Source organism: Callorhinus ursinus, unplaced genomic scaffold, assembly GCF_003265705.2.
Source record: "Callorhinus ursinus isolate GAN/ISIS: 27379988/994484 unplaced genomic scaffold, GSC_fseal_2.0 scaffold8, whole genome shotgun sequence".
NCBI lineage: Eukaryota > Metazoa > Chordata > Mammalia > Carnivora > Otariidae > Callorhinus > Callorhinus ursinus.
The window spans coordinates 44,945,038-44,959,968 of record NW_027397070.1 but is presented as its reverse complement, the minus strand read 5'-3'; the positions used below and the strand labels follow the sequence as shown (position 1 = coordinate 44,959,968).

The window sequence follows — 14,931 nt, the reverse complement described above, 5'->3', positions numbered from 1 at the left end:
TTGACAGAGAGAGACACAGTGAGAGAGGGAACACAAGCAGGGGGAGTAGGAGAGGGAGAAGCAGGCTTCCCGCCGAGCAGGGAGCCTGATGTGGGGCTCGATCCCAGGACCTTGGGATCATGACCCGAGCTGAAGGCAGACGCTTAATGACTGAGCCACCCAGGCGCCCCTACGTCTTGCTTTTTAAATGCAATCTGACAGGGGGCACCTTAAATGTCTGACTCTTGATTTTGGCTCAGGTCATGATCTCAGGGTTGTGGGGTTGAGCCCCTCTTTGGGCCCCATGCTGGGCATGGAGCCTGCTGAAGATTCTCTCTCTCCCTCTCCCTCTCGCCCTCATCCCTCACTCATGTACGCACACGCATGCACTCTCTCTCTCTCTCGGAAAAAATTAAATAAATGCAAGCTGACAATCTGTGTTTTTAAAATTGGGATATTTAGACTATTTACATCTAATGTGATTATTGCTATAGTTTGGTTTAAAGCCATCAGTTTGCTATTTGTTTCCTATTTATCCGTCTGTTTGTTCCCTTTTCCCTCACTTTCTTCCTTTTTGGGGATTAATTGTTTTTTATGATTCCATTTTATTTCCTTTGTTGGCTTGATAACTTTTTTTGTTATTTTAATGATTACTTAATGTTTGTAGTCTCGATCTTTAATTACAGTTTGACTTCAGGTGATACTTTGCTACTTCATGAATAGTATAAAAACTCTACAATAGTATTCCAGTAAACAGAATAATACTATCCACAGAGACGTCCACATCTGGAACTCATGGAAATGCTGCCTGACATGGCAAAAGAAACTTTGCTCTTGTGATTAAGTTAAGGACCTTAGATGGGGAGATTGTTATTATTACCCAGATCGTCTCAATGTAATCATAAGGGTCTTTATAAGGGGGAGGCAGCGGGTCAGAGTCAGAGCAGGAGATGTGACAACAGATGCAGAGGTTGAAGTGAGGCCATTGAGGAAGAGGCCATAAGCCAAAGGATGTGGGTGGCCTCTAGAAGCCAGAGAAAGCAAGGAAGTAGATTCTGATCCACAGTTTCCAAAAAGAATGAAACCCTGCTGAAACCTTGGTTTTAGCTCATTGAGACTGATTTTAGACTTCTGACTGCCAGAATTGTGAGACAACAAATTCATGTGTTAAGCCTCTGAGTTTGTGGCACTTCATTATGACGGTAGCAGGAAACTAATACAAGTGTACTTTTATCTTTTCCCTACTGACCTTTGTGCAATTATTGCCATATATTTTAGTTTCACATATGGTATAAACCTTTTTACTACACTGTCATTATCTTTGTTTAATCATCTTTAAAAGAATTTTTTTAAAAATAGGAAGAAAACACCTTACATAATTATTCATGTACTAAACCATTCCTGATGCTTTTCATTTCATTGTGTACATCCATATTTAGATCTGGTATCACCTTCCTTTTGCTTAAATGACTTCCTTTAATATTTCTTGTAGTGTGGGTCTGCTGATGATTAATTTTTTCAACTTCTGTATGTCTTGAAATATCTTTAGTTTGCTTTAGTTTTTTGAGAGATATTTTTATGGAGTATAGCATTTAGATTGACAAGTTTTTTTCCCCCCTTTCAATACTGTGATGATGTTGAACCACTGTTTTCTTGCTTGCATCATTTCTAATGAGAAATCACCCTTATCTTTGAGCCTCTCTGTATAATATGGCTCCTTTCTCTGGCTGCTTTTAATATTTTCTCCTTATCACTTTTTTTGGGTTGTTTGTTGTTTGTTGTTTTTTTTTTTTGGCTGAGTGACTGCAAAGACTTTATCAAATTATTTAAAATGTTGGCATTTAAGTATTCACATGTGTACATTAAATAGATATATAGACTATCACTATTTTTGAGCAATTTTGATTATGATGTGCCTTGTTAGTGTTTTCTTCATGTTTCTTGTGCTTAGTTTTATTGAGCTTCTTGGATCTGCATGCTTCCCTTCCAAAGTTCTATCTCTGTTCAGCTCTCTTCTGTTTCCTATTCTGTTTCTTGAATTCTAGTCACCTTGGTCTCCCCAGACTCTCAGCTCTTTCTTTTCACTCAGACTCAGAGAGTCTGTTGGTTTCCACCTGTGTTCCTCTTCCCTGTGCTGCAGTCTGGAAGCTCTCTTGAGGTAGTAAACTAGGGCAATCATAGGGCTTATCTTGTTCATTTTCAGTGTTTCAGGCATCACTGTCCTTCATTTCCTGATGTCCAGGGTCTTGAGAACTTTCGTTTCGTATTTTCTCTCTCTTTTGGTTTCATGTAGGAGAGTAAATATCCTTGATACTCCCATCTAGCCAGAAGCAGATGTTTGCCTTTTTAATTTAACTGTATAAAATATTCACATGGGTCTAAAGTCATATCAATGAAGCATGGTGGAGTCAGAGAAAGTCTTGTTCTGTCTCTGTCGTTTTACTCTGTCCCTTTCCTGTTTCTATAGGCAACTTTCTCTTCTTGTTACTATGATTTTGTTTTTGTTCTTTCTCTAAGTAAATTTTTTTCTAAACTTTTGGTTTTAAAAAAACTATGTGAACGTATGACATACGTATTTATAGACGTATATATGTGTGTGTATCCCCATTTGTTAGATAAATGATAGTATATTATACACACTATTCTCCACCTTGCTTTTTTCACTCCATTGCAGGGTATGGTTCCCTCCCTCTGTGTCTCAATAGCCTCATAGTAGTCCATTGTGTATGTATCCTATTGTTTATTCAGCCAGGTCCCTATAGATGGACATTGGATTATTTTCAGTCTTTTTCTAGAATTAAAAATCATACTTTTTGCATATTTTTGTATTTTTGCATATGAATCTGTGATATAGATTCCTGGAAGTGGAAATGCAGGGTCAAAGGGCAAATACATGTGCAGTTTTGCTAGATATGCTAAATTTCCCTTCATAGGGTTTTGCCACTTTGCGTTCTTACCAGTGGTGGATCAGATTGGTACGCATATTTCTAACACAGTATTTCAGTAGCACAGTAGACTGCTCCATGAAAGGGTGAGGACTAGAATTATTGAAATGAAGGCCAGGGTGGAGGCTCTTGTCAGGGATGTTGGGGAGGTGATTCTTGTATCATGTAAGAGTCATACCCAATAATGTTTAAGCTCCCTCCTCACATTATAATGCTATTATTCTTAAAATTTCTTTATCTGATGAATTTAGAAGGTATGTAGTGGTTATTTTTCTGATTCCCCACACATTTTATGTGCCTCTCAACAATGCTTTTATATTATCAGGATGCTTTTCTCCATGAGCAATTTTAGTTGGTGATATGGAAGGAAAGGAAAAATAAATTCCACAAGAAATGGCTTGATGGGGGTGGGTGGGAGGGCTGGGGGATATTTTCCTGATAGTTTTGGTGTAAGGAGCTGCTTTCCCAAGGGAAGGACTCAGGGGTTCAAGCATGCTGTGTGTGGACCAGTAATGGGATGGCTTGGTGGGGAGTTAGGTTAGTGGAGTGGTTTTGAGTGTGGGCTATGGACTAGATTACCCTTTGAGTTGTATGACCCTGTGCCAGTTACTTAATCATTGTTAGCCTCACTGTCCTTGTCTTTTAAATATCTCATAGTGTTGTTGTCGTGGTGAGATAACAGTGAGTGTGAGGTACTAGCCTAGGACAGAGTAAGAGCTCAGTAAATGTTAGCTATTGTTACTGTGTCAGTTTTTGAGCATGGTGGGACCAGTGAGGGGCTTGGGAAGCTCTGGGCCAGAAGGGGCAGGAAGCATACTGGATTTGAGGCCTACCTTACCAGGATTGTCTTGGTACATGGGACATTAGAATTGAATGTTAGAGAGGGAAGCTAGCTTATGGAGAAGAGTGGGAAGGGTGGTTGGAGGGGATGGTTGGTGAGCCAGATAGAGAGCTGTGCTGAGGTCTGGGGTGTGGTGCCTAGTGCCCAGGACTTCAGGCTTTCAGGGAAAAGAAAAGGTACTGAGGCCTGGGATGGTTGAGGGGGGCTTCACTGAATAGGTGGTCCACAAAGTCAGGACAACTTTTAAATAAGCCAAGAGAAGCGGGGAGGGCCGAGAACCAGGAAATATCATGGGTGTAAGTGCTTCTGAAATACATCTTGCCCACTCCTCAAGCCCTGCCTCTGGACTTATCGCTCATCCCTCCAGCTCTGTAGAGTTGGTCCAAATTGGTGTTTTCAACCGCAAACATTAATGGAGCACCTGTTATGTCCTGGGCCCTGGGAATATAAATATGAGTAAGAGTTGATCTAATAGCATCCTTATGTAGGTGTTTTTCAAACAACAATCGCCTTGGTTATCTCTGATGTTCTGGTTTAGTAGGATTGGGCTGGAGTCCAGGCATCTGCCCTTTTCAATAACTACTTATGCAGTTCTGATGCCCAGTCTTGGGGAAGAACCCCTGGCTTGTATCATTATCTGTTTATAAATATGGGGGCTATTGGTGACCCATTGTGGAGGCACGTGGTTGGAACAACATGCAGAGGAGCTCTTTAATGGCAGTGATGGTCTGAAGAGCAGCCCGCTGTTCCATCCCTTTCCTGTCCAGTAAGGGGTGGGCAAGGGGGAGATGATGAAAGGGAAGCAGTGTTTGGATTCTTAATTTGGAAACTTGAATCCTGTTACCCCTATTCTGAGCAGGTGTGGTCACTGCCTCTTTCCTGTAACTCCCATCTCCTCCAGTTCCTCGGCCTCTTGTTGGCTGTCCTTCAAAACCAAGTGGGTGGATGGGACAGATGGTTGGGATACAGGTGACACCTGTCCACCCTGGGGACAGAGAGTGGACAAATTGGCATAAGTTACAGGAAGGTAGATTTTGATTCAAAATAGGGGTGAAGCAAAACTGTTTATCACAATAAGAGTTGACAAACCACAGGCAGTCTGTCCTGTGAAATAGTGAGGTTTCCATTGCAGGGCATGTTCAGTGGCAGCTGCTGGCCCACCTCTCTGAGATGCAGCAGGGTGGGCTTGAGCTGCCACCGCTCAACTCTGGCTGGGGGAAGAGGAAGTTACTTCAGTTCTTTTCTTCTTTTTAAACCCTGTTCCTATCCCCTATCATCCTTCCTTCTCTTTTCTATCCCACTTCTTCTGAATTCTTAATAGCGTATGCTGTGTCTGTCAGAAGTAATGCTGACACTTAGGATCCACCTGGTGATTTGGTCAATGCTGGTAACGAGCGACTTGTCTGGAGTCTGTTGACCATCCAGGCATCAAAGCCCATCCTGCTGTTTTTTTTCTGTGGAGACAGCTGTCCCTCCAGCCAGTGTGTGAGTTCCTGTGTGTGTGTGTGTGTGTGTGTGTGTGTGTGTGTGTGAGATGCCTGTGTTGGCGCCTGAGTACGAGTGGTATAGCTGGAGTTGCAGCTCAAAGTGACAGAAAAGCAGTTTGCTTAGTGAGGTATGTGCATGGACGGGTAGCTGTGGCCTTGGTTACCAGGGAAGACTAGTCCCCCCCCCACTTGTCCTGCCTCCTTTCCCCCCTCCTCCCCAGTCCCCCTAGCCCCAGGCTCACTCCTTCAGGTTAATTTCCCTGTCTGCAGCTGTGGGGCCCGCCCCGCCCTGCTTTCCTCCCTCCTCCATCTACCACACACACAGGCTTTGAGTTATGTGCCTCCTGTTCTAATGAGATAAACAACATAACTCTCACGGGACTCTGCTCGTCCCTCTATAAGTGGAACTCTGGGGCTGAATGTGTTGGCCCTATAAAGGCACCCTGGTGCTTGTCAGCCTAGGGAGGAGGGTAAGGAAGGGGGGCTGGAGCCCCGAGAGAGTTCTTGGGCCATTTGCTTGTTGAGATGAGGTGGAGTCAAGGCAGACATCAAAGAGAGGCCTGTGTCTACCCTCATGGCTAAAGGAGCAAAGAGCAACATGGGCATGCAGGGTGGCAGCCTTGTCATGCCACATGGCTGTCGAGTCCAGACTCATCTAAGTTAGCCAACTCATGATAATTAATAACTGACATTTGCACAAGGCTTCATGATTATAAAGAGCTTCTTCTTGAATATAAGCTAATCTCCGCAACAGCCCCTGTAAGGTAGGTATTGTTAACATTCTTATCTTCTGGGTAAGGAGACAGGCTCAGAAATGTGTGGTGATATTTCGAAGATTATAGGAGTGGTGGTATGAGGACTCATGTGCTCTTCCTTTGCACCGGGGGCCTTCTGTAATCCATCAGAGAAAGTTAAAGAATGATATAAAAACAGTCCCTTCTTCTGGCCATTCAAACTACCTACTACCAAGTGGGTGGGTGAGTGGGTCTGCAGCTATAAACTGAACAGCCCAAGGCTGCACTGATGCTGCTGACCAACAAGTGCAGTGACCAGGTCTCAGGGAGGGCAGAGGCCCTGGGCAAGTGTTGACAGTTTTGACCTCTTGTCATTTAGATCTTTTGAGTACTGTCTGGACCAGTCCTTTCTTACTCACCTGCTCTTGGTCAGGTTGGAAATACTATGAAGCAGTCTGTGGGGCCAGAAGGAGACTAAGGCACAGAGACTGCCATCTTGGGGTGGATTCTGTACTCACTCTCGGCCCCACCTCTGGGGTCCCTCTTGGCTGGTTTGGATGTGGGTGGATGAGCATCCTGGAACCAGGTATAGCAGGTCATTCGCTTCCTGCATTTCTGAATCTGATTCAGTTCTGTTGAATTCATTTGGTAACTATTTCTTGATATGCCTACCAGGCACTGTGCCAAGTTTTAGGGATACTAGAGATGGACATAGTTCCCTGTCATCCTGGGCCTTATAATGAGCAGGAAATTAATGACAACATTTTGGGGGAAACACTGGAACCTTGAGATGCCTTTGGGGAAGGCCATGAAACCAATCTTGATACATTAGAGAGAATATCCAGGCAGTAACTAGATGACGCTTAGACATCCAGGGTTCTTGGCCAGACATTGCAACAATCTATAAGGTTCTTTAAAAAATAGTTGGCCTAATTCCTCCACCCATTACATTCAGATTGGGTAGTTTGGGCATGAATTTTTGGCCTTGATGTTATTAAGAAGTTCTCCAGGTTCAGTCTGGATTTTTGGGTTCAGTCTGGAATAAGAATCACTAACCCAAGATGAGTGGGGATTTGTGGGGCTGGTTCTGGGTTGTAGAGTACTGGGTCAGCCCTTGTACTTGGCCTCTGTTGGGATCCTGGGGCATACCAGCCTCAGAGGTGTTTCAAGGAACCAGAATCAATGCAGCCATTCAGGAATTCTAGGGTCAGAGATGACATGGTCCTGGAGTGAATCACACCAGAAACATCAAACTATTCCCAGTGATGCCTTCCCTCAAAGAGAGATCAAAACTGGGACCTTCCATGGAAGGGAGAGCAATATTACTTTGATTCATTTGGTCTTCTCCAAATCAACCACAAGGCTGGTCCTTAGAGCACAGGGAGCTCAGAGCTTTGGGATCCTCCTACTGTGCAGAAGCTATGAAGCTATCAACAAAATTAAGTATTAGGATGACTCTTGGACATGAAAAGCCCTTAGCTCATGACATCAGAGATTTTTCTGGAGCCTCTAGGATCCATGATCCTTAATGGTTTCTGAGAACCCAAATAAGGGAGGGGTAGGGACCTCCAACTTCTTCATAGCCTTGCAACCTGTGGGAGCACCTATGTGATTAAAAATGAAACTTAGCACTTAAAGAGAATTTGACAATTTTGCTTCCTTTAGTACTGGAATAGTTGCCTCTCCTTTGGACCCAAACCAATAAATGGGTAGATAACTAGTAAAAATGAAAAATGGAGAAATGGATATATAACAGTGAAACTTTGGTAGATTGTCTCTGCAAAAGGTCCCCAAATGACAGCTGATGGAAATAGGGTCCTCATATTTTCTATCCCTGTGGTCCTAGCTCTAGGAAGTGACCTTCCCACATGGGTCTAATGGTTGTCACATGCCCCATTTATCTATCTGTGGTTGTTATGACAGACGATGCTCATGTAGAACTTTGGTGCCAAAGGCCAAATCTAAATGGAGACTCTTGAGAGACAGTGTGGTTGGTATATAAGCCCAGCCACTGGACTCTTGCCCATTTCTTTCTGTAAGGCCCAGGCAAGTGGGCAGGGATGTAGAAGTATGCTGGCTCTGCTGGCCGAGGAGCCTGGTCACCAGAGTAGGCTTATATTCTGTTGGAGGTTCTTGGGGCTCGCATTGGCTTCAGCGAGATGCCAGTAGCTAACAGTGGGTGGAGAAAGTTAGTGGGTAGGAGATCTGGACCCTTGATCCTGTTTCCTTGAAAGGCTTCCCAGTCCAGACCATCTGTAGGTAGGCAGACTGACTTCTGCTGCTTTGCCTGGTGGAGAACCTGCTTCAGCTGGACCTGTATAGAGGGGCAATTGATGGGTAGTAGCTGGAGGTCCACTGCCTTGGAAACACTGTAGTGAGGTTGAATCTGAAAAGGTCCCTCTGATCTCCCCAGACCAGGAGAGCAGAACTGTCTTGGTCATGGTCATGATGGTCGTGGGCTTATGGAGACAGCATGGTGGAGCAGACAGGGCAAGGGTCCTGGGGTCAGATGACCTAGATACTGCCTCTGCTCTACCGTCAACCAGCTGTGTGACCTTGACAAGTCACGCTACCTTTCTGGTCTTCAGTTTCCTCTCACTGTGAGTGAGAAGCTTGGACAGGGAGGTTTCTAAGGCCCCTTCTAGCCTGGAGCCTTTAACCTTTATGCTGTCTCTGTCCACAGGCCTCGCCCCGGGCCAGCTATACACATACCCTGCCCGCTGCTGGCGTAAGAAGAGACGATTGCACCCGCCTGAGGATCCTAAACTTCGGCTGCTGGAAATAAAACCTGGTCAGTGCCCTCTGGAGCTGGTGGGAGTGGTGGGGAGGGCTGGGCTGGCCCAGGACAAGGTTGCTTTGCTCCTTTGTCTATAGAGCTGAGTTTTGTGGGAGAGTGAACCTGGCCCATGGTGCCCAAAGGTGTGCCTCTGTGCCTGTTCTCCTATGTAAACATGTCCATGTATTCACCTGAGCATCTCTTCCCTCTGGTGTTTTGTGCCTTCCCTTTCCTCTCGTCTCCCTCTTGCCACCCTGTGGAGTAAAGCAAGCAGGCAGGAGTGGGAGCAGGCCCAGGAGGAATGCCTTTTCCAACAGGGCCCCAGGAGGTGTAAAAAATAGAACCCATCTTGGGCATGGAAATGGGAGAGTCTGTGTTCAAAATTTGCCTCCAGGTGATGCTGAGTGCTTTGTGGCCATGCAGAAGGAACTGGTTAGTTTTCTAGACTACTGACCTGTTAGAACACTTCTGACTCGATGGCTCCCTTCAGACCTGTGTCTGGGTTGCAGTAAGGCCAAGTGATTGTCCTGGGTCTTCAGCTTTCAGAGTCTCTGGTTTTAGGGGTGCTACTAGGGCTGGGAGGTGACTCAGGATGGTGGGGACAGTGCTGACAAGTGGAACAAAGGCAGGGCTGACGTGTCCGCTCCCACTGTCACCAAACAACGCAGACCTGACTAAGGGAGGCTGCCTGGCAAGGTTACCTCATGCCTTTCCGTGTTGACTTCTTAGGCTGCATTTTCTCTGTAAAATCTCTGTTCACAATTGTTTGGGATGCTTTCACTCATGGTTCTATGGTTAAGCCTGTTTCGATTGTTTATTTTAACCTAGATTTCACTTATTGGAGAAGTTTTATTTGTTAGAGATGGGTGGAGGCTAGATTTTTTCAATGAGCTGCATCCACGTTCTTGATGGCCCTGCAGAATTTACAGACCCTTGCGAACACTTCTGGGTGGTGACTGAGTTTGTACCAAACTTCCCAAGACGGAGGTGGTAGGAGAACCAAGCCTCCCTGAGCAGTATAATCCAGTAGAAATATAATGCCCTCCACATGTGTCATTTTATACTTTCTGGTAGCCACATTAAACAAAGGAAAAAAAACCAGGCGAAATTAATTTTAATTATAGATTCTATTAAACCTAACACAGCAGTAATATTATCATCTTAGCATGTAACCAATATAGAAATGATGAGTGAAATATTGTACATTCTTTTTTTGTATTGTTTTTTAATTCCAGCGTATATTTTACACTTTTAACATATCTCATTGCAGACCGGCCACATTGCAGGTGCACACATGGCTAGGGGTGCCCATATTGGTTGGAGTTGTTCTAGAACTACACTCAAAGTGTGGTCTTGACTGGCAGCATAGGCAGCCCCAGGGAGCTTGGTAGAGATGCAGAATCTTGGGCCTCACCCCAGACCTGCTAAGTCAGAGTCTGCATTTTACCATATCCCGAGGACTGCATTCCCCACGATGCACACTAAAGTTTGGAAACACTGGTTTTAAAGACTTACAGGTGGCCAGATCAGAAGTCCGCATGGCGTGACTCCACATCACCTCTGTTTCTTTATTAAACATGAGCAATTACCGATATGAACAGTTTATTTTGGAGGTGGGGACTTCCTCCTTCTTTGTTCTGGAATCATTGATCCTGTTCTTTTGAAAGTGCCATGGATGAGTGAGGAGGTAACCCTTGGCTCGATCTTTACCTGGACCAGTTTCATTCTACCCCATCCAGGGCTTTGCAGGAGGGGCTGTAGCGGGAGGCTGACCACATGCTGTGTCGTCTGTGTGGACTTTGAAGGGAGGGTATTAGTGAAGTGTCTGCAACTAGCTGGATGTGTCTCCATGGTGGAGTATGTGAACCCTCTGGGTATATTTCCCCATCTATACATAGGCACAGTGGTACTTGGGGATTCCTAGTTGGGGTTCAGTTTAACCATGAGGATCACCTAAGTCATATGTAATAGTATTTGCCCTTTTTTACCCCCTTCCCCCTCTTTCTTACTCTTTTAATTAAAATTAAAAAAATATTTGAGTAAGCAACACAGTCACGTGTTTTGACATTCCAAGGATAAAAAGCATATATAGTATGCATAGTGAAAAATAAGACCTAGTCTCCAAAGAGGCCATCAGGTCATCAGTGGCACCAGTTTCTTGAGATTCTTCAAGAGATTGTCTATGCACACACCAAGAATTACATCCATATGACCTTTTCCTCGTCTTTTGACATAGCACGGCCACCGTGTGTTTTGCCCGTTCCATTGAAAAATGTGCCTCAGGCATCGGCCCTATCAATATATAAAGAATTTCCTCATTCCTTTTTTACAGTTACACAATATTCCATTGTATGAATGTACTGCAACTATTTTAACCAGGTTGTTCCCATTTTTTGTCTCTAATCTTTCCAATTTAACTGGAGATGCAACGAGTATTTTCACATGCATGTATGAATTCATATTAAATTTCAAATGGGAGGACATCTCATATGCAACTTAACAGTTTAAAAGATTTTTTTTGGTAAGTGCTTGACGCTAATTTTAAATTGTTAGTCTTTATTCTTAACGTTTATATAGAAAGTCTTTTTCTTAAGATTTATTTATTTATTTGAGAGAGAGAGAGCAGGAACAGGAGGGGCAGAGGGAGAGGAGAGAGACTCTCAAGCAGACCCCATGCTGAGCTCAGAGTCTGACATGGGGCTTGCTCGCATGATCCCATGACCCTGAGATCATGACCCAAGCCGAAAGCAAGAGTCAGATGCTTAACCGACTGTGCCATCCAGGTGCCCCGAGAAAGTCTTTTTTTCTTTTTTTAAGATTTATTTATTTATTTTTTAACAGAGAGAGAGACAGCGAGAGAGGGAACACAAGCAGGGAGCGTGGGAGAGGGAGAAGCAGGCTTCCCGCTGAGCAGGGAGCCCGATGCAGGACTCGATCCCAGGACCCTGGGATCATGACCTGAGCTGAAGGCAGACGCTTAACGACGGAGCCACCCAGGTGCCCTACAAAGTCTTTCTTAAGAACACTTTGTATTAGACTAATTGGATTGTCTTTTATGGAACTGAAGACATTTCGTGCTGTAAAATACCTTAGACATCATTAGCTCCAATTCCTTATTGTATGAGGTTCAGGCAGGTTAGGAGACTTACTCAAAGTCACACAGCGATTCCTGTGGGAACAAGCAGAGAATCCACGTTGCTTGATTTCTCTGTTCAGTGCTTTTTCTGCTTCTTCGTGCTGCTCATAGGTACACTAACTTAAAAAAAAAACTTTAGCGAAGTGTTTCCCTTAAAAACTTTATTTGATGATTAAAAAACTAATACATAAATGATTAATATGCACCCAAGAGATAGTTGGAATTCCTTTAGTTATAAATGTCAGACATACACTCCAACTAGCCTAAGGAAAAAAGAAGGGAAGTTGGTTCATGTAATGTTAGATCTCAGCATTGCCCTGGTTTCAGGCATAGCTGCATCCAGGGGTTCAAACATTGTAGTGAGGGCTCTGAGGCTCTTTCCACCTCTCTCTTCTCCTTGTGGGGCAGGCAAGGTGGCCGTCTGCAGTCCCAGACTCTGCACTCCTTAGACTCAGCAGAAAGCAGCAGTCCCCTTCGATAGCTGTGACAGAGAAGTCCTGGGAAGGACTGATTAGCTGGCTTGAGTTTACGTCTGCCCTACCAATCACTGCCACCCAGGGGATGGGGAGATCTGATTGAATCATCATCGTCATCATCATAACCAGTGTCTGAACAGCACACTGTCATTTACAAAGCCCTTTACAAAGCATTTTCATTTATAGCATTTCCTTTGGTCCTTACCATAGCCCTGGGAGGTAGAGCAGGAAGGAGGGCATCAAAGTGGAATAAGCCCCCACTTTATATATTAGGGAAATCTGGCTGCGGACAGCTCCAAGCCACGCAAGGTTTACTGTGCTGCTCACATATCTGGAAACTGACAGTCTCGTTGTTGGTGAGACTGAGGAAGAAGTTGTTTTATGAGTGTCTGGCCCTTTTGTCTACAGACATGTCATGACCTGTGGGCGGTGGGAAAGGGAAGAGCCCCGGGGCTGGGGGTTCGCTGGAGCCAAGTGCCCACCAGCACATCATGTCTCTATCTGCGATCCTTTGAAAGGTTGCCTTGGCCTCTGCCCTTGTGCTTGGGTCAGGGGCTGAGATGGTCTTGGCCCAGCCCCCCGAGATGTGAGGGTCCTGTGGGAGGATGCTCTCTGGGAAAAGTGAGTGCCAGCTTGTTAAGAATGGGCTCTCAGAGGCGTAGCCATGTCCCAGCGTGGCAAAAGATCCCAAGTTTGTTGGGCTCACCCCTCCATGTCAGCATCCACTGAGAAACAATAAACAGCCAGGCCTGGAATAAATAACTGAGCTCTGTCTCAGGCGAACTTCTTTCCCCAAATTGGGGGATCAGATCTACAGCTATGCCTGCTAAAAACAAAACCCCCCAAGCCGTGGGCCAAATGCTTGTCATTTCCATATACCGTTCTGAGTCTGCCCTACGGGGGCCACGCGCTCAGGCTGCCCCTTGCACCAGTGGGCCACCGCAGGCTGTGAATGAAGCGGCTGGGGGAGTGCCTGAGAGTCGGTGATAAGGAACCTCAGCCTTGGACCTCAGAGCATCAGAGCCCATCTAGAGAACACGAAGCTGCACGGATCACTGTCTTCCTAGAGGCGCCGCACAGTTGAAGTTGAATTTTTCACATAAGCCAAAATGTCGAAAAGGGCCTTCATCCAGGGCCTCAGGTAGCCTGAATGGCACCTTTGTGCAAGAGTAGAAGGCGCCCCCTCTGGCTGCACGTTTGCAAAATGATGTCCCATCTGCTGGTGAGTAGAGCCCAAGCTGGCTCTCAGCCCTCTTCTGTCCCCTTGGCAGGTCCCACCTTCCAGTGGCTCTGCCCACTTCTGAGTGTGACTCAGGCTAGAGTCATGGCGAGAGTCCCTGGAGCATTTGCTATAAATTCCTAGGAGGTGGGGACAGTCAGTTGGGTGAACGAAGGCCCACCTTCCCAGGGATAGAGGAGCAGCAGAAGGAAACAGGGACGGGGGAGAGGCAAGGGATCTCCTCTCTCTTTAACACATTGCGTGGAATTGGGTATACCTATCAGTATTTAAAAGGCATATCACCTTTGACCTAGAAATTCTGCTGCTAGGAATTTATCCTACAGATAAATATATACTCCCAATGTGTAAGGTCATCCATTGTGACAGTGTTCCTAACAACAACAATAATAACAAAGAATGGGAACAACCAGGAGGTCCATTGATAGGGGACTAGTTAAATATATAGTACATTCATAAAATAGAATACTATTTTGTCTTTTAAAGAAATGAGTGGGAAAAAATGGAAAGATGTCTAAGATATATTGTTAAGTGGAAAAAGAAAAGCAAATTGCACAACATTATGTATAATCCTTTTTGGGCAAAACTTGCTGAAAATCGATAATCAATTTGTCTAACCTGAGCTGAATCTCTTTAAATTTATGGAAACTAGAAGACTAAGTTTATGTTGAAAGAAAACCAATGAATGAACCGACAAGTCAATCCTTGGCACCCCTCCACCACCCAGCGCCTAGGATACCATCCTGTCTTCTCTCTTCCCTCCCAGCCTCCCGCTGCGAGTCTCCTGAGGTCCCCTTGACAAGCTCCAGGAATGTAGTTATGTCTGTGACGCTCAGAGCCTCCCGTGGGCTCCACCGTCAGCACCCTCATTTCCTCTGGGGAGAGGGAGAAGAGTTCCCCCGATTTGTGAGAGACAGGGGCACTGGCCTGGAGCAGAATTGTCTCAGGCATGAGTTTCCTTCCATGTCAGGCCCCTCTGTGGACAATGAGGAGATGCCACAAGCAATTTATCATGCCAACACCCAGTTTGTACCTCTTGTCTTCCTTTGTGTCCCTGCCTGAAGCCTGCCTGTGGTGGGCAGCTTTCAGCAACAGAGGCCGTCAGGTAAGAGTTGTCCTTGACCTCAGGTCTGCAGAGCTCTGTCAGGAAACCGGGTCAAGGCGGGAGAGGGGAGGCGGGTCATGGCTGCCATTCAGTCATCGTTCAGAGCTGGATCACACACCGGTGGATTACCCCCCGTCTTGCTATCATCATCCCATCTTCCTCACTGTGACTATGACATCCTGCCTGTGTTTCTTTACTACTCGCTAAAAATAAAA

The 14,931-nt window shown here is 45.4% G+C and overlaps 1 protein-coding gene across 2 annotated transcripts in view; it reads left to right on the top strand.

Moving 5' to 3' along the window:
• DPF3 (double PHD fingers 3) overlaps positions 1-14,931 on the top strand; it is a 245,239-nt gene that overhangs the window by 109,628 nt on the left and 120,680 nt on the right. For both annotated transcript variants that reach the window (XR_012379067.1, XM_073895521.1), the window contains exon 3: positions 8,670-8,777. Coding sequence is in view for 1 of the 2 variants with exons in the window: in XM_073895521.1 (XP_073751622.1) it covers positions 8,670-8,777 (108 nt within the window). In the remaining variant the exon portion in view is untranslated. The remainder of the gene's footprint in view (positions 1-8,669; positions 8,778-14,931) is intronic.